Source organism: Octodon degus, unplaced genomic scaffold (genome assembly GCF_000260255.1).
Source record: "Octodon degus isolate 3935 unplaced genomic scaffold, OctDeg1.0 scaffold00048, whole genome shotgun sequence".
In the NCBI taxonomy this organism is placed as follows: Eukaryota; Metazoa; Chordata; class Mammalia; order Rodentia; family Octodontidae; genus Octodon; species Octodon degus.
Window position 1 is genome coordinate 5,652,025 of NW_004524624.1, and position 23,707 is coordinate 5,675,731.

The 23,707-nt window shown below is 40.2% G+C and overlaps 1 protein-coding gene and 1 pseudogene across 9 annotated transcripts in view; one reads left to right on the forward strand and one right to left on the reverse strand.

Annotated features, from left to right (window-relative positions):
* The window catches only part of Uimc1 (ubiquitin interaction motif containing 1), a 155,433-nt gene extending 137,294 nt beyond the window's left edge, over positions 1–18,139 (forward strand). For 8 of the 9 annotated variants that reach the window (XM_023716538.1, XM_023716537.1, XM_023716539.1 and 5 more), the window contains 5 exons: positions 8,969–9,047; positions 13,407–13,569; positions 15,392–15,455; positions 16,543–16,585; positions 17,671–18,112. In XM_023716538.1, coding sequence (XP_023572306.1) covers positions 8,969–9,047; positions 13,407–13,569; positions 15,392–15,455; positions 16,543–16,585; positions 17,671–17,875 — 554 coding nt within the window. In that variant the 3' untranslated portion in view covers positions 17,876–18,112. Of the gene's footprint in view, positions 1–8,968; positions 9,048–13,406; positions 13,570–15,391; positions 15,456–16,542; positions 16,586–17,670 lie in introns of all 9 variants that reach the window. The other variant, XM_004632286.2, reaches the window with a different exon arrangement.
* Positions 484–955, reverse strand: LOC105742344 (annotated as a pseudogene).
* Positions 18,140–23,707: the final 5,568 nt, after the last annotated feature.

Sequence of the window (23,707 nt, forward strand, 5' to 3'; positions counted from 1 at the left end):
ACCTTAGCACCAGGTCCAGATCTACCAAGTTCAAATTTGTCCAGGTGGGTGTGCCTTGGGTCTGGCTGCTGTGCTCCACTTCTTCCTGTTGCAGCCCTTGGAGTTGAACCCTCTGGGCCACTCTGGCAAGATGTTCTGCTCCTGAATCAGCTGGGTGGGTTTTGCCTCTAGCCTCTTTGCAGGGAGTTCTGCTGCAGGTTCCATGCTGGGCCTAGGCTCTGGCTTAAATCAGGGTCCCCTGGGCCCTGGGTCGTCTCTCTCACACACCGGGCCTGGACTCTGGGTCGAATGAGGATGCAGCAGGCCCTGGGTCGTCTCACTCACATGCTGGGCTCTGGGTCAAATGACACTGTCACTTAGAAAAAAAAAAAAAAATTACCACTCTATCTTGTGCTAGATCTTCACAGCTGTGACTTGGTTTAAATTCCAGAATCCATCCCGAAGAGGAGCCCATCCAAAGCAAAAATCAAATTTATCTATCCATTATAAGATGCTCAATCCACAGCCCGTATCATATTGTAAACAAGGACTTATTCTGCCCAAGAGAAGTTCCTCTTTACAGCTGATCCTGCTGTCTACCATTTGGACATTGGAGCCTGTTTGAGTGCTGCCTCCTGCTGGTGAGGCTTCATACAGCACAAAGATGGAGCCATCTTTGATTCTGTGGGACACTTCATAGGGGTCAACCCAGAGAGTGAGTTCACTTGGGAGAAGCCTGAACAGCTCCTGACTGCTCAGTCCACTCCGCTGTGCTGCTTGTCCAATCAGAGGATCCATTTTATGGTTGATGCACATGCAACAGTAACCTGATGCCTTGCATGGCTTTTCTGGGAACCAGTGATGTTTATAATGTTCTGCCAGTAGCTCCTGCAGGCTCTGGCTGAAGGTCTAGAGCTGTCTTGATGCAGAGGAACTTGGACATGAAGGACACAGTGGAAGTGATCTCACCAATCATGGTGGCAGCCCCAGTGTACAAGGGATGCATGGGAGCAGCGGGCGGGGGTGGCCTGAGGAGGCCAGGGTTTGGCCTGACGGTGGAGCGGCCACCCTGGGCTCCCTCACAGACTGGACAGCTGAGAGAAAGGGGAAGGTGTGAGGAGCAGGTGGCTTTTTTGCTTTTTTTTTTTTAAGAGTTTAAAAAAAAAGTTAATTTTTGAGACAGGAGGCAGCGGGAGAGACAAAAAGACAAGCGATGGTTCCCTGGTCACATCGCTGGGACCTCCCCAGCCACCTCTTCCTCCTGTTCTGTAGCCTCTGATCCCAAGAGTTGCATTTCCAGTTCCAAAGGGTGCTGGACTTGTTTCTTTACTTCAGTTGTTATCATTTCAGAGATTTCATGTGTGTGATTTCCAAATTCTTGAATGTTTTTGTCTCCTGGATTTGTTCTGGGTGGGCTAGAGGATTGAGATTGCCTTTTGCCCCTGTTTTGGCATTTTTAAAGCTCCCAGTAATCAACCAGAGTCCTGCAAAGTTCTTAAATGGCACCAGGAAAGTTCTGTGCCTGCATGCAGTGGCCCCACAGATTGCAACTCTCCTGCATCCCACAGGCTGCTCAGGGTCCTCCTAAGTTGTTAAAAATTTGAACCAGTGCCAGCAGAAGTTCCATGCCTGTGTGAAGTCTCCAGTGAAACCAGAAAGGTAGAGTACAAGGGAGACCCGACTGAGAATCACATCGAGACAGAATCAGGGAGAAGGGGGGAAGGGGAGGATGGAGGGTGAGGGAAAGAGGGGGGAGAGAGAGAGAGAGAGAGAGAGAGAGAGAGAGAGAGAGAGAGAGAACACGCATGAGTGAGCATGAGGGAGGAAGGGAGGGGAGAGAGGAGGGAGGGAGAGAGAGAAAGACTGATGGTTAATATTGAAAGTCAGTTAATACACTGTATCATAAAATAAAGGATAAAATTCCAGGTGATCAAATAAATGGACACAAAATGCATTTGAGAAATTATATCTCTGAGATAAAATAGTAAAGTAGAACTGGACAGGAACTAATTTTCTCTGGGAGAGGGTACTAGGAATTGAGTTCAGGATCTTGCACTTGCCGTGCAGGCACTTGTGCCACTGAGCTGTATCCCCAGCCCCAGGAACTTCTTGATAGCATTTATGAAAAGTCACAGCTGTCATCGCACTTAACGATGAAAGACTAAAAGCTTTTCATAAGATCAGGAATAGAACAAGGATGACCTTTCTTGGCACTTCCGTTCAACATGGTACTGGAGACTATGGTTAGAACAGGAAATAAATGACATAAAGCATACATATTTGAAAGGAAGAAGTAACCAGTGTAAATGGCTTTAAGGCACTAGGCATGGTAAAATTAATATTGGTTATCTCTTAAAAACAAAAGGAAAATACTGGACTGTAGGACTTGCAGTGCTAGAAAATTTCTATATACTGTCAAATATGGTAGCTACCTGTGGCTGTTGAGCACTTGAAATGTGGCTCAAGGGACTGAGGAGTTCAGTTTTAAATTGTGTTTCATTCTAATTGAGATTTAAATTTAAGTAGCCACATGTGGGAGGGAGTGGTAGATAATTACCTCTCTTAATAGCTTGTGTATTGAGAATAGATGGTCTCTTTAAGCTATGTGGAATAGAGTGAAAGAGATGCCTCCCTGAGTAAGTGCTGGTAGTGGATATTTGCCCTTGTTCCCCTTCTGTTCCACAGAGGAAGTGCTAGGATGGAGGAGCAGTGGTCTTTGTAGGAATACACACAGTTCTGTGGCTACTTGTTGCTTTTTTTTTTCCTAAAACTTTTTTTTTAAATTTATTTATTTGTGTGTGTGTGTGTGTGTGTGTGTGTGTGTGTGGCCAGCTCAGGCCACCAGGGGGCGGGGCTGGCTGGCATGTGGTGCTGGGGGATTGAACTGTGGTCCCTATACTTGGCTAAGCTTGTTCTAAGTAGGTGCTTTAGACCACTGAGCCATCTCACCAGCCCTTCTAAAACTTTTTTACCATTTATGATAAACTATGAAAACTGTTCCAAAAACATAGCGAATATGAAAATTTAAAATTGTGTTACAATAAAAGACAAATTACCATTACCCCACCCCTATCCCCTTTCAAATACTACCCCTTGCTGGAATACACTCCCTGTTATTTTCTTATTAGGTGGTTTTAAGGTTGAGGAAGAGTTTAACCACTGTCATTCTGTTATATCTGTTTTTTATTTATAAATAAAAAACTGTCCTCAAGAAAACCATTGTCTTTACTGTTTATAGTATTAGGACCTATGTTTATATTTATTTCTTACTTTCTTTGAATTTCAGAATCTGAAGTTGTGATGGTTACATAGTATTGATAATTATTGTGTAATACTTATCCTATTGTCCATTCTGTTTGTACAAAATAGTGTGGAAATCACCTAAGATGAAGCTCAAATTCAAATCTTAGACTGGGTTGTGAGTGTTGTTTTGTTTTTCCTTATTCTTTTTTTTAATGCATTTAGTACAGGGTTTACAGGGTCTCAGTACACAGATCTGACTTGTAGTGATCCTCCTGGTTTCAGCCTCCCAAGTACTGGAATTACAGGAACACGCACCATCATGCCCAGTCTCAGTCACTGTCTCAGCAAACCCCAGGGTTGGGGCATGCATGGCACCCTGGGGCTCAAACCCAGGCTCCTGCTACATCTGCCTAAGCAGGTGCTTTAATCCGCTGAGCTATCTGGCCAGCCCTGGGTGATGGTTTTAAATATGGGTATAAATCTTTGTATAAGACTAAAAAATAAATTAGGTAAATAATATAATTCTATAAATAAATGACTAATGTTTCTAGAGTCCTTTCAAAACAATGAAGGGAATGTTTTTATCACTTAATCTTTCTAGATATGGAACTGATACTTAGGTTATAGAACTTGCATAAAGCAACACAGCTTAATAGAAGCTCAACTTGGACACCATGCTAACTGCTTTATCATTAGGCACTATTGCATTTTTGTGTCTTCCTTTTCCCCTTTATTAGAGATCAAACTGGGAAAGTGTACTACCACTAAGATGCATTCCCAGGCTTTTTTTTTGGGGGGGGGGGAAAGGGGGAAGAACCGGGAATTGAACTCAGGCCCTTGTGCTTGCCAGGAAAGCGCTTATTCCACTGAGCCATCTCCCTAGCCCAAAAGGATTTTTTTTTTTTTTTTTTTTGTGGCTCAGGCAGCCTGCAGGGCAGGTATGGTAAGGCAGGTGGAGCTGGGGATCCAACCATGGTATCCTGCTCCTGACTGCCTTTGCATGAGCAGGCGCTTAAACAACTGAGCTAAGGGCAGGCCCCAGCCATTTTTATTATTTCTTATTTTTTTGCAGAACCAGAGATTGAACTCAGGCCCTTGTACTTGCCAAGCAAGCATTTATTCTACTGAGCTATCTCCCCAGGCCCTCAGCCATTATATATATATATATATATATATATATATATATATATATAATTTATTTGATACAGGGTCTTCTTGCTACACAGTTTAGACTCATAGTGATCCTCCTGTCCAAGCCTCCCCAACACTGGGATTACAGGCATGTGTCACCACGCCTGGTTTTAGGGCCTGCATGTCATGTGGTATGAGGGATTGAACTCGGGTCTTTGCCCTTACTAGGCAGACACTTAGACCACCAAACTATTTCCCCAGCCCCGTTTTTATTTTTCAATTTTTTTTTGGCAGGGGGAGCTGGGATAGAACTCGGGACCTTGTGCTTGTCAGGCAGGTGCTTATGCCAAGAGCTATCTCCCCTCCCCTAAGCTATCTTCCTTTACCCCCATTTTTATTGTATTTTGAAAGGAAGTTTTAGCAAGTTGCTTAAGTTGACCTTGAACTTGAGATACACCCATGTTAGTCTACATAGCTTGGGATTATAGGCATGTTCCACCATACTTGGCATTTTTTTTGCATCTTAACAGTGCCCAGTCAAGTTTTTGGATATAGATTTCATACTGAATTCTCTGTATATATCTATATAACATGACCATCTCAGCCTCCATAAAACAGAGTAGGTAACTCCTTTAGAGCAACTGACACTTTTCAATTTTAAGGAAAAGTTTCAGAGGAAAAAATGGCACTGCAAGGGCTGGTCCAGTCTGCTCTGATCATAACATTTAATAACAGAATTGCTAGGTAGTTCCCAACCATCTACCTATCAAGTCTCTCTCAGCAAATTCTTTTCTGCTTGCCCAGTCACTTATCACTTACCACTTTTTCTTTTCACATCCTTTACCTTCTTTCACAGGAGAGACAGCCCATTCTGATAGAATATCTTCTTTCCAGTCAAACATTGTAACATTTCCTGTGCTCTTTTTGTTGTGTATAGCTTTGTGACCTTGACCAGGTTATTTAACATTTCATAATCTGTAAAACAGAGCTAATGTGATATATACCTTACAGATTTGTTATAAACTCGAGCTTATGTTTCTAATCCTGGCATGGAGTAGGTCTTCATAAGATGAACTTTTTCCCCTTAGAATCTGTTACTATAATTTAATTGGGCAAGTATTTATTGGTATCTAATCTGTGCTAGCCTCTGCTGAGGACATGGATCACATGTTTTTATTTTAGCAAAAACAGCATCTCTGAATTCAGAAATTGCATGGTATAAGATTGGAGAATGACACGTGAATAAGAATATAAATGTACTAAGTGTAATAAAAGAATATATGTAAAGTGCTAGAAGCAATTATTTCTTTTTTCAGCCTGATCTGTATAGTTTCCAAGTTTGTTTTTAATACTTGGTAGTAAAGATGGAGGGCAAATATAAGGGGTGGGGAGAAATTACTTAAGAGATTCAATACTCTTTCTTATGCCAAGCTTTTAGGAATTGACTTTAGGAAAGCACTTGATGAATCTCTCATGAAGTTCTTATACATATGATGGAGACCTGTAGGCTGGCTAATAGAAGGTAGATTTGAAGCCAGTTTTACATGTGTGTCCTAGATATTTTCTTCTTGTACTTTATTTTTTCTTATAAAATCTGTGAATTGGAAGGAACCTTAGAAATAGATCCCATACGCTAACCTCTGTTTAAGACTGTCTCTCTCTCCTTGACTTTTAATTTTTAATTCAACAGTACAAAATAGTATACAGTGTAAAAATGTTTCCCTCCTATTCCAATCCCCAAGTGGTCCTGTCATCTTTCTCAGTAGCAAAAGCATTAGTTACTCTTTGTGTGTGATATTTCTCATATATATCTAATATTTGTACTTATTGTGCCTATCTCTTTATACCTATATTATAGTTGAGTGCACATGCTATCTTTAGTAAACTGTAAGCTCCTTGAGAGAAAAGGCCTTGCTTCAAGTTTTCTATTCCTCCCCAAATTCTTGCACATAGATGATTCTGTAATGAAGGAAGGAAATTTACACCAGAGAAAAGACTGGTCTTCTCTGGTAACATTCCATAGTTTTCTGTCCTTGATTGTATTCTTTATGACCATTTTTTTCCCCAAGTGATAAAGACATAGAAAACATGTTTGTCATGTGTGCAATTGACACAAAGCTGGGAAAGAGCTAACAACATCGAATGACAAAATCAAGACTACAATTCATCACAACATTCCAGATTATTCAGCTGAAAAGAATGAATACAAATATACATTTCTGTGTTTAGAGAATAAAAATACCCACCCCCCCCAAAAAAAAAAAGAAGAAAAAGATTCACAAAGTTAATTACCTCTAGAACTAAGAGAGCTATCTTGGTGGCATTTTATTTGAAGATGATTTGGGAAGGTAGAGAATGGACCTTAATTGCTTTAGTTCAGTTAGAACTAATAGTATAACAGGCTTGTCAATAAAGCAAGTAGAGCCTTGACTGGATTAGTACAGTGTGAATCCAGATAGGTAGTTCATGGCTCTTCGGTTCTCTTTACTAGTCAGACTCCTTGAAAAGTGTTTGGTTCATTTTGGGGCTGGCACACCTACAGAGAAAAACAGACAAATTGGGTATGTCTCGAGATAACTCAGGAAGGTAAAGCATGAATATAGGTTCTATCCTGGTTTTACCACTTGTGAATGCTTGGTGAAATCAACCTTTTCATTTTGTTTCCATCCCTATGGGTAGTAATACTAATCTGGAGGATCATTCTAAGAATTAGAGCCAATGTGGGCAATTTAAAGGTTTTATAGTTCAAGTCTTACTAGGGATTAGATGTAGTCCCATCTCTGAAGGAGGTTACATGTTAAGAGGATCAGACAACTGAATAGATCCAAGATTCTAATGCAACTTGTGACTTATGAAAAAGGTAGTAAATTTATTTATACAACTCACAGTAAATGCAGAATGAGCCAGATTGCCATATAGTAATACATTGAGTTTCCCTAGGACAGTGATGGTGAACTTTTTAGAGACAAATGTCAAAACTACACCCCAAAACCCACTTATTTATTACAGTGTTAGCACTTCAATTAAGCCTGAACACTGAGGTTTTATTATTATTATTTTGTATTTTAAGGAAGGGTCTACAGGGTGTTCATTGTCTCACTACTTGATCAGACTCATAGTGATCCACCTGTTTACAGCCTCCCAAGTGCTGGGATTACAGGCGTGCGCCACCACGCCCAGTCTCAGTTGCTGGCTCAGCGCGCTGTGGGGCTGGCACGGCAGGCCGGGGATCGAACCTCTGGCTCCTGCACCTGCTTGCAGGTGCTTTAATCCACTGAGCTATTTGGCCAATCCTTTGAAGTTTTAGTTTATATAAAAAAAAACCAATTCATACAATAACATCTTTTGTCTTAAAATACATGTGCCATAGCTGTACCACCACTGTTGTAGGAGGAAGTGAAATTTTCCCTCATAGTCAAGATTAGGCTGTGTGATTAACTTATCAGTGATATTTCTAGAAGGTTTTTTTTTTTTTTTTTTATGAGTAGAAGTTTTTACTCAAAGGATAAACAAACTAGCCATGGACCAAACCTAACCAGAGACTGGTTATTATAAATAAAGCTTGATTGGAACACAGCCATATCCATTGTCTTCAGGCCAACATTTCGTACTACAAAGCAGACTTGAGTAGTTGTAATAGAGACCTCATGGCCTTCTGACCCTAAAATATTTACCATGTGAACCATCTAGACCCATATAAAAAGTTTGCTGCCCCATGGTCTAGATAAACACAGCCTAAGTTATTTCATGAGCAGGTAACCTTTCTAAATCCTCTGTTGTGGGAGATAATGGGAGGAAGACATGCCAGGATTTTACACGAAATGGTCACATCTTGATTTAAATAAGCTTCAAGATCCTTTAAGGAATTGTAATATTTATTTTGTCTTTTTTTTGAAACAGGGTCTTGCTATGCAGTTCAGGCTGGCCTTGAGCTCACATTGTAGCCCAGGCTGGTCTTGAATGTGCAACAATCCTCCTGCCTTAGCCTCCTGAGTGCTGGGATTACAAGCATGCACCACCATGCCTGGCTAGTAATTTTGTAAACAGGTTTTGTTTGGCATGAGACAACATATTTGTACATTATCTGGGCTAAACCATACCTGGTAGAAGCAGAGGGTGGTAGTAGTGTAGTGAAAGAGACTGGTAATGTTAACTCTTCCGTAGGGCAGTTTTCTCATTTACAAATGGACCACTTGCAGAATTTTGTAGATTGGAGCTTATGTAGGTACTTGGATATAGCTATCATTACTCTATTTTGTCGAGTACTTTATTTTGTTGTATCACACCAAATAGGATATTGGTTGGGAAAGTACAAATCCTTCACTTGATTGCTGCAAGTTGAGGTGTAGTATACAAAAACCTTTTTGGAGTGAACTGGATGTTTAGATCTCAAAACTTAGCAAACAGTAAGTAGAATGTCTTGTGGTTGGTAATTTCAGTACATGAATTATAGGTGTTATCCTCAGTACTAGAAAGATTAAAGTTTTGCAGGCAGTGTGCTTCTATCCCCACAGTAGGGTTTTAACTGTTTTTTCCTGTACATTCTTGTCTTTTATATTCATAGTCTCTTCCTGGATAACAATGTATGTATAAATATGTATATATTTTTTTAAAGTGATGACTCGGAGACAAAGAGAGGCCAAGAGCAAGAGTGACAGAGGGATAACTGCACAGACTTCCCTAGACATTGACAAGTAAGTAGCTATGCTTCATTCCCTGAGCTCTTGTTTAACATGTCTTTGTGTGAACCAAATAAAGACACCACTTCCTATCTCACCCTGTATTTCTTTGACCTGCCAGTCACTACATTGCCTGAATGTAGTTTCTTTTTCTCTTTTCCAGTTTATGGCAGTGTAGTTTGTCTACATCCCTCTTCAGTGTACTAAAAATGATCCTGCCACCCACTCCAGTTGCACATTGCTCTTTAAGTTTCTATTTTTGTTGAACTTGTAAATTGGTTTTTGGTGCTTTGGGGAAGCAGCGAGTGTATTGTTGTGTAATGGTACAGAAGTTGAGTTGTGAAAGGTTGGGCAACATAGACTTCCTTGGGTAGCTGGTTGCAGCTTGACTTAAGAAAGCCCATGCTAAGGAAGGAATCAGATGTAGGTTGTGCCTCCTAAAATCAAAGATTTTACCAACAGTATATTAGTGCAGAAACTTTTTTCTTTATTTTTCAAAATTGATAAATGAAAACATGGTGTGTGTGTGTGTGTATATATATATATATATATATATCACATGTGTGTATATATACACATATATGTGTTTATATGTATACACACATGTGTGTGTATGTATATATAATATAATTTGTTTTTTTGTATTTTTTAGGGAAGGGTCTACAGGATGTTCAGGGTCTCACTACTAGAACAGACTCATAGTGATCCACCTGTTTACAGCCTTCCAAGAGCTGGGATTACAGGTGCACACCACTATGCCCAGTCTCAATTGCCATCTCAACATGCCTCGGGGGTGGGGCCAGCACAGCAGGTCCGGGGATTGAACCCCCAGCCCTTGCACCTGCTTGCAGGCACTTTAATCCGCTGAGGTATTTGACTAGCCCTATATAAAATGTTTAAATCAAGTTAAACATATTTTCTCAACATTCACCATTTCTTAATATCCTTCTAGTTTTTGAAACATGCAGTACATTATCTGTGATCACCTACTATGAAGTAGTGTACCAGAACTTCCTACTTCTGTTACCTAGTGGCCATTGATCAGTTTCTCCCCATCCCTCCCTCTCCTACTTTCCCTAGCCTGTGGTAATCCCTATTGTATTCTCAACTTGTATAAAATCAACTTTTTTGTATTCTGAGTTTATAATATGGTTGTCTTTCTGGGCTTGTCTTATTTCATTTAACACATTTCCATTTATGTCATCATAAAGGACAGGACTTTCTTTTTATGGCTGAATAGTGTTCTACTGTGTATACCTTAACACATTTCTTTATCCATTCATTCTTTGCTCAATTCTTAGGTCACTTTCATTTCTTAGCTATTGTGAATGGTACTGTACTAAACCAGATATCTTTTTGACACTGATTTTATTTTCTTCACTATATACCCAGGAGTAGAATTTACTGGGTCATATGGAAGCTTATTTTTAATTTTTTGAGTAACCGTCATACTGTTTTCCATAATGGTTATTACCAATTTGTTCCCACCAGCAATGAGCAACTGTTCTTTTTTCTCCATAACCTTGTTAGGATTTATCCCCTTTGACCTTTTTTTAAAATTTATTTTGTATTTTACGTATTTGGCACAGGGCCTCACTCTGGAGCTCAGACTTGTAGTGATCCTCCTGTTTTAGCCTCCTCAGAGATGGGATTACAGGCGTGCACCACCAAACCCGATCTTTTATCTTTTATTCTTTTTCCTTTTTTTATCTTTTTGATAATAGCCATCCTTATTGGTGTGAAGTAGTATCTCTTTGAGTTTTTAAAATTTGCATTTTCCTGATTATTAGTAACATTGAATATTTCATATACTTTTTTGCTACTTGTGCATGTTTGCTTGTATTTATTTGTTTGTTTGTTTGTTTATTTATTTATTTATTTATTTGGTACAGGCTCTCACTGTACAGCTCTGACTAGTAGTAATTCTCCTGTTTCAGCCTCCCAGTGCTGGGATTACAGGAGTACCCCACCACACCTGGTTTCAGTGGCCTGCACAGTGTACCTGGGCCTCACAGCATGTGGTACTGGGGATCAAACCCGGGTCCTTGCACTTGCCAAGCAGGCACTTAGACCACCAAGCTGTCTCCCGAGCCTTTTTTTTTTTTTTTGGCAGAACCGGGGATTGAACTCAGGCCCTTGTGCTTGCCAGGGAAGCGCTTATTCTACTGAGCCATCTCCCCCGGCCCTAACCCTTTGTTTTTTGAAACAGGGTCTCACTATATAATTCAGACTGGCTTTAAACTCACTGTGTGGTTCAGGCTGGCCTTGAATTCAGGGCAATCCTCCTGCTTCAGCCTCCCAAGTGCCAAAATTATAGGCACGTGCCATTACAAGTGGCTTTGTCTGTCTTTTGACAAATGTCTTTTTTGGCTTATTGCCTAATTTTTAATCAAATTATTTGTGTTTTTGCTGTTGAATTTTCAGGTGCTTATATATCTGGATATTAGCCTCTTATCATGTATGGTTTGCAAATATTTTCCCCATTCTGTAGGCTGTCATCTTGCTGTGCTGATTGTTTCCTAGAAACTTTTATATTTGAAACAGAGATCTTAGACCCTAAATTTCAGAGTTGTCATCCCTAATCCAGTTGAGCAAAATTTATCACTTTCTCCCTTGGAATTCTTCTGCATTGTAAACATTCCTCTAGGACTGTCTGCAGGTTTGTTTTTTAACATTTTTGTGAGTTTTTTGAAGGCGAGCAATTTGCTCTCATTCATGTTTGTATCTTCTGTGTCTAACAAAATGTGTGAGAGAGAAATAACAGTTTAGCTAGTCATTTAAATTTATATAGTTTTGCACTATTGGGAATTACACCCAGGGCCTCACACCAAACCACGTCCACATCTTGTCATCACATCTGGTGTGTCCCTGTCCCTGTCCTGTCCATCCTAATAAGGTACTGCAAAATTGTTCAAGTAGACTTCAAACTTGTGATTCTCCTGTGTCATTCTCCTTAGTAAGTGGGATGATAGGCATGCATTATTGTGCCTAGATGTTGCTGCTGCTTCTTTCTCTTCTCCTTTTCTTAAGAAATGAAGATAAACTACATTTAACTGTTTTAGGATCATGTGGGTAGAGATGGCAAAGTCTGACTGACTAAAAATTTTCCTCCTTACAGTGTTACTATCTCTCAAGTAGTAAGAATCAATAAATGCCTTTTTTTTTTTTTTTTTTTTTTAGGGAAAGGTCTACAGGGTATTCAGGGTCTCACTATTAGATCAGACTCGCAGTGATCCGTTTTTTTTCAGAACCGGGGATTGAACTCAGATCCTTGCGTTTGCCAGTCAAGTACTTATCCTACTGAGCCATCTCCCCGGCCCCAATAAATGCCTTTTGCATTCATTGATAATCCATGAAGAGAATACTAGTGTTACTTTTCTCAGAAGGCAGAGTTTGCATTCTTCCAGATAATTAAGTACTTGAGAGGCTTATTTCGCTTTGTTTTAAAGACCTCCAGAGAAATTCTTCCTTAGAGCTGGTATCTTGCTGTAGTTAGTGAATAGTGATGGGCTGAATAGTGATGGCCAGAAAGAGAAGTCTGTGGCTGCTTAAATCTAAGATGATCTTAGTAGTCAGTCAGATGTAGGTTCTGATATTAAGCTATAGTACCTTAGAGAAAATAGTTCTTTACTAATAGTGCTGAAGAATTGAGAAATTATGTTCATAAGGCCCTCCACATATACTGATCACAGAAAAAGTGAACACTTAATGAGTATTCCTTTTTTTCTTTTTCCCCCAAAATTCTGTGTTCACTAATACTCAATAAACCTCACTTCAAGGACATACTTCTCTTTCACAAAACTATGTTGTAAAACAATAAAAATAATTCTTATGAAATTATGTAAAAGCCTGTGTGGCAGACACATGTTCTTAGTAGCCATCTAGTTGCTGTTACAAGTTGTAGAATTAAGGAAGTTAGCATACAGATAGACTTGATTTACTAATCAGACAAGTTTATCCATCTTGATGGAGATGTCATTTTGGTTTAATGCTCTTGTGTTCCCTTTTCACTTGAAATTTTAACTTCCTTTGAAAAAAAGGATTATACTTAATTTTAGAAGTTTGACAGACTATTTTATGTCTGAGGAGCAGTCAACATTGTTTGAGATAGTTAGAAGAGCTGATTTCATTACCACCCCACTGTTCCAACAGCAGGGTACAAAGAAACAGCCCAAGAAAACTGCTAATCACTCAGTCCTTTTGATTGGCATCAGGTTAGTTTTATTGGTGATCCTGCTGAGTGAATCTGCATTGGTTGACGTGTCTTCTCCTCAGAATAACTTTGAGATGTAAAAAGGCAATTTAAGACATATCCAGGAGCCCAGAGGCAAAAGCAAATTTTAAAACTGCTTTTTCTCTCTTCTGATTGGCTAGGCTTGAGAAGTGTTATCTTTGTAAATCCTTGGTCCCATTTGGAGAATATCAGTGTCATGTTGACTCTTGTCTTCAACTTGCAAGAGGTGACCAAGGAAATGGGCCTGAAGAGGGTGCCAAAGCATGTCCAACTGTGAAAAGGAAGCGAGTGAAGAATGCGAAGGTATGTGTTATTTAGGAAGAGGCAACTTAGCTCTCCTCATTTAAGAGGTTCTAGGGGCTGGTGAGATGGCTCAGTGGTCTAAAGCATCTACTTAGAACAAGCATAGCAAAGCACTGGGACCGCAGTTCAATCCCCCAGCACCACATGCCAGCCAGCCCCGCCCCCTGGTGGGCTGAGCGGGCCACACACACACACATAAATAAATAAATATAATAAAAATAAAGAGGATAAGAAGATTTTAAAAAAATTTAAAAAAAAAAAAAAAAGAGGTTCTATTCTGGGATTTTGTTTCCCCCCTCCCTCTCAGCATTCTTCCTGTTTACCTTAAAAAGTTATATATGTTCATTGTAGAAAATAATGGGAAATTTCTCGTAAGTCTGAAGAACCAAGGGAAATAGTTTAGCTATTCAAAGGTCACAACTTTTAATTTCTTCCAGCCTTTTTTCTATACTTTTTAAAAAAGATTTATTTATTTGGTACAGTGTCTCACTATGCAACTTAGACTCATAATGATTCTCCTGTCTCAGTCTCCCCAGTGCTGGGATTACAGGCATGTGCCACCATGTCCAGTTTCAGTGGCCTACATAGCAAGCCCAGGGCAGGGTCGGCACATCATGTGGTACTGGGGATCTAACCTGAGTCTTTGTGCTTGCCAGGCAGACACTTAGACCACCGAGCTATCTCCCCAGCCCACCTATACTTGTTTGTGTAATTCATTGTTTCTCTCTCAGTGCTTTTTTTCCTCCCTCTCTCATCCCTCCTGCTGTCTTTACACCCCCCCACACTACATACTATATGAACTATACTTGTGTAATTTTCCATCTTAAATTTATAAAAGCTTACTATGTAGTTTAAACATCGTTCTGGGTTTAATTTTAGACTATTTCAAAATATTACTGTTTGTATCACATGAATGGTCACTTAATCATTATAATACTGTTCAAGATATAGGCTTTTCCAGCATCTTTCTGTATTATAAGACTGTTAAAAACAGTAGTCAACTTTGTACCAGCAATTATCTCCTTGGAATAAATTTTGTGAAGTAGAACTATTAGGCCAATGGATAGAAACAGTTTAAAATCTTTTGAAATTACTGCCAAATTGCTTTCCTGAAAGGATATTGGCTTCATATCCCTGCTGCTAGGAACACATGTGAGATCAGTTCTATTGAATTCCTTGTGTTCCCAGCCTTAGGAAACTAAAACTACTGGGTGTGGGCCCTGGTCACTGGAAAGATGAAAATACACTCTGGGCCTTGTAATTTGAGAACAGGAAGAACAAGTCTTGGCATAGAAATGAAAAATAAACCAACAACTCACTGCACACATTAAGATTAGGACACCATTCTCTGTCATGCCAGCAAAGGGGGATTTTTCAGTGAATGAAGTAATTTTGAGCTAATGGTTTGGAGTTGGTATTTATCTGTGAGTGCTTAACTTATACCAAAGAGCCAGTTTATTCTTCTGGTGTCACTGCCTGAAGAAGCTATCTCAAAATGGTTATTCCCTATTTTAAATCTCTTCAAATCTGTCATAGATTAGAAACTACTCTTCTTTTTTATATGATTTTGGTGGACTATTTTGTTTTGATGCTGCTATCCATTCTTGGGTTGTAGTCTTGGCATAGAGTTATAATTATCTGCATTGCAATTTGTTTTTTGGAGCACGGGGTCATCTACCTTCATTTATTAGAAACTGAAATCTAGAACTATGCTACCACAGACAGTTCTTCTCTCCTGGGAAAAGTTGTGATCTGAGATAAGGCAGTTATATTTTAGACTCTGCCATGAAGTAACCTTTTTATCTATTTTTCTCCAATACAGGATAAAGGCCAAAATGAAGGCCGACTCCTCAGTCTCTTGGAACAGTCAGAGCACAAGACCATAGGTGAGATCCCCATGTTGGAGCTTCTTTTTAAGGTCTCCCAGTGGAGATACCCACTATCAACCCCCTTTTTTTTTTGCCATAATTTTATTGTCAACCCCTCTTTAGTAGGGTTATGTAAGTGTGTTTTTAGCCCAGTTGACCAGTGTCTAAGACTCAGGTAGGTCATTTTTCCCTAAGGAAGATGGGAGATAACCCTGCCTTATTCACCATGTGTTTTATTTCAGGCTTTGTAAGTCTGGGATTGGGACTACCTGTTGACCTGGGAAAAAACATTCCAAATCACAAGGGAATGATACAAGCCCCAGGTAGATTTTCTAAAGAAACAGAAATGGAAAAGCAAACATGCAGACATTACTGCCTCCTTCTGCTGCCTCCTTATATATCACCTTTTAGTTTAGTGTCCAAGCCTATGTTACTAAGGAATTGGAGGAAGTAGCTCATCCTTGTGTCTCTTATTTCTAAAGGGCATTAGAGTGGATTGGTAAGAGCAGTGCAGAGTTAATAATACCAATTTTATGGAGGGCAAGGATTGTATCTAGTAAAGTTCTAAAACTATTCCCCGGTATAAATAGGCTCTTGATAAATGTTAGTGGCTATTATTACCATTGTTATTAGTTGCTAGTGTTAAAATTCACCAAATGAGTATGGAAAGGGAACCTTTGCTTGAGCACAGTGAAATTTGCTTAATATCTAGTTCTAATTGTTCATTCCCATCAAACAAATCTGTTGTCCTTAGTGATAACCATGAAAAGGCAACCTCTCCAAACATAATCCTATTGCCTCTCCATCACCAGATTGTCTGCATCACCAGGTTGTGAACTTCTGCAGGTAGCAGATTTCCCCTTGGCAACTACTTATTTCCCAAGTCCAGATTTGCAGATTTATTTAGAAGTGTTTAACTCAGAAGTCTTCACCTCATAATACCTGAACCTATTGGATGCCAGTATGCATATTCCATTGATCTGACAAATGGAGAGTTGAGCTACTTTCTATCAGTTAAAACTGATAGAAAGCAGTGCCTAGAACACAGGAAGCCCCAGGACAGTCTGGTGTGATTACCATTTTTACTCTTTCTCTCTTGTCACAGATGCAGAGATAAATACCAAGTCTTCAGAAGTAGGAACCTTCAGGTGAGTAGAGGTGCACTGAAGTGTATCTGGCATCAGTTTTAAAATGTGTAGGTCTAGCTTCTATTGAAATAGAGGGCTGGGGAGATAGTGTGGTAGTCTAAGTGCCTGGCAAGCACAAGGACCCTGGTTCAATCCCTGGTATTGCATGCTATGCCAGTCCTGAAACTGGGCATGGTAGTCCACACCTATAATCCCCGTATTGGGGAGGCTAAGACAGGAGGATCACTGCAAGTCCAAGCTGCATAGTGAGACCCTATACCAAATAAATAAGTAAGTGATTTTTTTAAAAAAAAAACTATTGAAATAGAGATATGTCTCTTGCTTTCCCACCCTTCCCCTCTCCTTTACTATTCCTTCTCTTCTCCCTCCTTCTCCCTATATTCCTTTCTCTCCACAATCTATTCTCCCCATCCTGTGTTCCTAGGTCAGGCTCATTCTCAGCTAGTTAAATTAGTTTTCAGCTAGAGCATAGGACCTTTGAGAGAGTTGTCCTGCCATTCTTCCTAGAAATTTGTAGATGAGTAGTCTGTTTATTAATTATTCTCCCTCCTCTGTCTCTCCCACTGCCTGTGTCTCCCCCTCCTTCTTTCCTTCTCTCCAGTATATCTATACTTTTATTATTATTATTTTAGTGTGTTTGGTGCCGGGTCTCACTATGAAGCTGGGACTTATAGTGATCCTCCTGTTTTCAGCCTCTCCAATGCTGGGATTACAGGTGTGCACCACAATGCCCGGTCTCATCTATGCTTTTAGAATAGACAGCACCATTCACTCCTGGTGTTAAAACAAGTAGAGCAGAGAAGAAGCAATGTCTTTCTCTTCTGTATCTCACTATCCCCATCCAACCCTGATCTTCTGGCCTAGAATTTCAGGCAGGTCAGAAGTTAGAGTCTTAATCTTCATTTTCTCAAAATTCATATGGCTCTGAGTTTCATGATTTACCCAGTGCTTTGTCTGTAAAAGCAAAATGATAGTACTTAGGTGGTTGGAGTATTAACAAAGATTATTTTAAAGCCCTGATTTAGATCATAATATGTAGTTGGTGTTTAGTAGGTATATATTGAACCTGGGTTTTCCCTTTCTAGGTTGCCTTCAGAGGAAGAGGCAGGCTACAGCAGAGAAATGCAGAGTTCCCACATACATCTCAACTTAAATGAATCTCCCATCAAGTCTTTTGTTTCTGTTTCAGAAGCTACAGGTTGCTTAATAGACTTCAAAAAGCAACTTTCAGTCCAGCCAGGTACCCGGACTCGGACCAAAGCAAGCAGAGGAAGAAGGAGAAAATACTGACTTTTGGGTCCAAATATTCACAAGACTATTAATAATAGGATGGCCATAGTGTCCTCCAGTTAATTATTAAGCAAATTTTGATTGTGCAGTTTTCATCACCAGCACCCAGTCATCAGTCACCCTGATTTTTATGTTTTCTATGATCTATACAGACAACAATGTATAGTATTCTGTTTTGTAACATTCTGTTTGAATTTGCTTATAGTTAAAAGAAAGTTTAAATATATTTATGTATGAATCTTATTTCAATTAATGGAGAATTTTCTTTTATCTCTGTGTTGGAATTTGTTTTTTTTTATTTTTTTCTACTTTTTGGGGAAGGGTCTACAGGGTGTTCGGGGTCTCATTACTAGATCAGACTTATAGTGATCCACCTGTTTGCAGCCTCTCAAGAGCAGGGATTACAGGCGAGCACCACCATGCCCAGTCTCAATGCCTGTCTCAATGTGCCCTGGGGCGGAGCCAGCACTTGTGTGTTGGAATTTGGAGTGGAAATATCTTCATTGTAGAGAAAGTTCTCAGATTCATAAATTACATATTTCTGAAGGAGTTCCAGTACTAATTTTTGATGTAGCATCTATATTCTCTAAATTTATAGTTACAGTTCTGAACACTGTGTGATTACTCCCTTCACTGTTCCTTACATCATTCTACAAGGGGTCAGGGCATTGAATCTCACCATTTATTCTGTTTCTTTCATTCAGTAACCTGTCACTTCATTTTGTTATTCTAAACCAATTAAGAATTTTCAACTAGAGCATAGGACCTTTTAGAGATGTGTCCTTCCATTCTTCTCCAGATTTGTAAATGAGCAGCCTATATTAGTTTCTATGTAACTATTATTTTCAAAATACTGTAGATTAACCAGTGAGGGTGCTAAACATGATCATCTGTTGAAACCAAGGTTGGTTTTCTTGATGTAGTAACTTCTGTTTCAGTAACGTTACCAGAGTAGTGGCACATTCTACACCATGTTGCCTGGGAGTGTGCAGTGTAGTCTGGTTTTAGTACATAGAAAAACTCCAAAGAAAGAAGCTGTTAGATGGTAGAAGTAACTATCTGAAAAAGATGACCAAAGGTGTTTAAATTTTTAAAAAGCTAGCTAATTTGAAGATGTAGTAAAAGCCTATGGGGAGGTGGCTATTGACAGGAAAGGCTCTTGGGTCAGGATAAATATCCACACAACTCACATTATCCTATCTTCCAATTTATCATGTCCAGAGTTCCTATTCCTTTATTTTTAAAATGAAAATGAGGTATGTGTGAGACTGGGGAGTTCACAGGTAACAGAATGGAAGACCCAGTAGAGACACTAGGCTACTCGGCACTGTGTCCTGCCTGGGACCTAGACTCTCAGGCTCACTGTTTATTGCATAGATGTCTTGCTGTTGGATAACATGGATATTACATCCAGCATCACTTATGTAGTAGCCTTTAAAAAAAATACTATTTTAATGACCTACCTATATAAATATTGTAATTATTTTTTAGATGAGGAAACAGAGACTCAGAGGAACAAATAAAGCCACTCTTTGTCCATGGCAGTAAGACCACGGTGCTCCATACTTTAGTTGCACAGAAAGTGCTATATTTTGACTCTTAATATTATTTTCCTGTTTTTCTTTCTAAGGAAAAATAGTTTATCATTTACGTCCCATCACCTTGACCCTGGCTCATCTCCTCTCTTACTAAATGGCAATTTATTGGAGTTACAGCTTTATAAACAGGAAACTGTGTTCATCTGTCTGCCTGAAGATAGGAAAAGTGCTGCTTCTGGAAGATGAATTATTTGGCTTAAAATTGAACAGTCTATGCAGTGTGAGTCAGGGGCCTACAGTATGGATCAGCCAGACCAGGAACTACAGGCTTAATTATTAGCTAATAGTTAAGGGAACAGCACTCATTTTCTAGCTTACCACCCATATTTTTGGTAAGGGCTGCTTGTTGGTCTGCAGTCTCCTCCCCATACCATAGCCATGGGGGAGGAATACAGTGAAAGAATGAAGACAGAGTAGAAAGTGTGTCAGATCTATCCAAACCTGCACTTTGTCTAGTAGAAATTACTCGACCTTATAGGCTCCTAAGAACTAACATAATGCATATAAAGGGGACTGGGGAGATAGCTCAGTGGCATAAGCGCCTGCCTGGCAAGCACAAGGTCCCAAGTTTAATCTCTAGTACCACATGCCATGCCAGCCCTGGAACTGGGTGTGGTGGCACACACCTGTATCCCAACACTAAGGAGGCTGAGACAGGAGGATCATTATGGATCCAAACTGTATAGCAAGACCCTGTATCAAAATTAAAATAAATTTATCTGTCACACAGAAGATGGTGTCAAAAAATAAAATAAATTTATCTGTCACACAGATGGTAAATTAGTGGCTGCAGTTATTACTAATGTAATGCTAGTTTAGCATGTCATGAGTAGTGTGGATTGCAGTGAGGGGTAGAGAGGCCAGAAAGAGGTAGAGTATCCAGATGCAAGAGGAGACAGCTCATTTGAATTAGCATTCCATAGGAAGCCTTGAGTCCTGGACATCTAGAGCACTCTGGAGGGCCCTAAGAAGTGTGCTGCTATGGGAAGCTCCATGAACTTTACAGTATATTGCCATAGATTGGGAGAGAGATGGGGACTTTGTGTTAGGAGCTGTGGCTGTGTTATTTTATTTCATCCTCCAGCAGAGGTTGTAGCTGGCTTATCTCACTTGACCATAGTCTCATGGTCCTATTTTAAATACCTGTGACTGCCTGAGAAATTAAGTGGTGTTGGCACACACACTCTGGAAGTGCTAGGAAAGTAGTGTCCTAGGACAGAACTCAGTGAAAATGGAATTTGGAGGATAAGTTCCCCATCTTCTTCACCCCTCAGGTAGGAAAACAGGCACATTCTGTCTTCCTTTCAGGGATTTCCTATTGGACTGATGAGGAAACAAAGACTTGGAGGAACAAATAAAGCCACAATATCTGCCAGCAATATCTTAGTTGTATACACTCTGTTGGCTTCTTTTCCTTGCTACTCCAACTTCCTTAGCACCAAAACTAAGTAAAAGGCCTTTACTGTTTGGTTCATGTACATTCTTCATGTACATTCACAGTTAGCATTTGAGTGCATCTGAGAGGACCTTTTTAAGATTCTGCGGGCTGGTGAGCTCAGTGGTGAGCTCAGATCACTGAGCTCAGTGATCTGAGCACCTGCCTGGCAATTGCAAGGGTCAATCCCCAGTACCACATGCTGTGTTGACCAGTGAAACGGCGTGGTGGCGCATGCCTGTAATCCCAGTACTGGGGAGGCTGAGACAGGAGGATCCCAGCAAGTCCAAGCTGTGTAGCAAGATCCTGTATCAAATAAATAAAGGATTAAAAAAAAAAAAAAGAGAGATTGCATCCTGGGCATCTCCCTTGCATCGTTGTAATCCTGGCATGGCCCTGGATCTTTCCCACATACTTATATTCAAGTTAAATCTGATTCTGGGAGATTCAACCTAAATCAAATTAAGTCTACATTGAAAACTGAGGTTTGAAGAAATGAATTTGATCAGAGAACTGGTAAATGGCCTGGAATTTGAACCCAAATCGGACACCAGAGTAGATGCTGTCTATACTGCAATCCTTCAACCTCCTAGTTGAGTCACAAAACTCCAGGGAAATTTTAGGTTTGGATGGGCTCATTCTGGCCTGTGAAGCCATGCAGCTTTGATGTTATTAGCCTGTGTGAACTTAGAGGGAGGGAAGGCACTGAATAAATGGTTGAGAGGGTTGGTAGGGGAATATGGAAGAATACTGTCACCCAAATGTAAAGACTGATGAAATCATTGCACCAGAAAGGCAAGAGATGATTACTTACTTCCTTTCCATTTCAAAAGGACTGAACTATTGAGGTTATGGTAGTGATCTACAGTTTAACAAAAATTACTTACACTTGTTTTTTTATTGGGTCTAGAACTGGCCATGAAGCTTCAAAGGTGAGTAAGATATATGATCTAGGGCTCCACAGTGCAGAGGATAAGATGAACACATACATTATTTTAATAAATTTGTAAATGCAATAGTACTAGCAAATCCAAAATACTAGGAATCATATTTAGGCTCCCAGCTGGGATTAGGGACTAGAGGAGCTTGTCAGGGAAGTGCTTTCCACTGTTAGTGAGGACTGAATTGTAATTTAGTAGAGGGAAAATGAGGTGAAAAAGTTGGGGAGGTCAACAGGAGAGTCATTCTAGACAAATCAGCATGAATGAAGACAAAACAGAAGCAGCTCAATATAAAGCAGAGATAAAGCGTGTGGTGGTGTGGTGGGGAGTCTACTGTGGGCCTCTGGACCTGGCTGCATGTGCTCGGTAGAGAGGAGCATACTGGCAGGTGGAGTGCCCTTACTCTGCTGTGTGCACCTTTCTCCATTCCAAGTTTTTTTTTTTTTTTTTTTTTTAAACTGTTAAAAGATTGCACTAGGGAACTGTAAGGAACTTTGCCTTGATTTACCTTGCCCTTCGTGGTCAGTGGCCATCTGGTATCGACCTGACTATTGTTACTATTGGCAGCTCCTGTACTATCTCTGCTATAACTAGATCGGTCTCAGTTGTCCTTCCACAACCCCCCAGACCTTAAGTCCAGCCAGTCACTTCCCTTTACCTTTTTTTTTTTTTTTTTTTTTTGAGACAGGTTCTTACTATGTAGTGCAGACTGACCTTGAACTCACTTATGTACCCCAGATTGACCTCAAATTCATGGTGATTCCTCCTGCCTCAGCCTTCCAAATACTGGGATTACAGGCATGTGCCACTGTGCCCAGCCTCCCTTTACCAAAGAGCCGAACCTTTACTGGCACTGTGACTAGGTGGCTAGGATTCTCACTTCTTGGTGATGGATATAGTGCTTCCGGGAACAGTCACAAGATGTTCTGGCAATGCTTCTTAGTCATACCTTCACTGGGCTAAAAAAGTCCCACAGCTGGAACTTTTGTATTCAGTTCCTTAGTCTTCCCCCAACTAAACAAAAGTTGAGAGTTTAGTTCCCTAGGCTAGACAGAGTGCTCTGTTGTGGGTGGCAACCACTCTGCCTTCCCCAGCATAATCTTTCATTTCCCTGTAGAGCCTATTGTATGCCTGATCAGTATCCAGGAAATCAGCAGGGCTGACTTCGGCCATGTTTCCAGGCCTAATCATGACAGCTAATACAGGAACCATGGTTTCTGGTCTCCACTCTGGTGTCACGTGGAAGCCTTCTACCTGGATAATGGTAGGGTCACTGCTGATGAGGTAACTAAAGTTTGAAAGTGCCCACAAATTTGCCTGAAAGGAAGATGATTGCAAAGGACCTTGTCTCCTACAGTGGTTCTGTGCTTTCAAGGAAACTTAATTCAGTGGAAAATAGTTTAGTGGCCAGTAACTCCACAGAAGCCTGAGTCTCCTTTTCTCCTTTCCGTAGAGAAGTCCCAGTGTGAACCAGATTGCCCCACTTGTCCTACAAACTAAAGGCTGAATTTCTCATTCTGTTATCTTCTTTTCCCACCTCATATCCCACCTACATGATGTATCCTGTGTGCGCCCTGGTAGTTTGACCATGTGTGTATGACCCATGGCTATGCACATGCCTTCCTCTGTCAGTGTGCTGTTCTTCAAGGCTCAGCTTCCTCAAGTTTCCCTGCTCACTGTCCTGCAGTCTGTCCCATATTACTTCTTGCTCATTAGTACTTAGTACATTCTGCAAAGTTGTCTATTACACTGCATACTTCCCTAAGTTAAGCTCTTCCTGTTTCTTTCCAAGGATGAGCTATTAACTCAAAACTTGGACTTCAAGTGTTTGTAAAATGAACAGAGTTCACAGCATTGC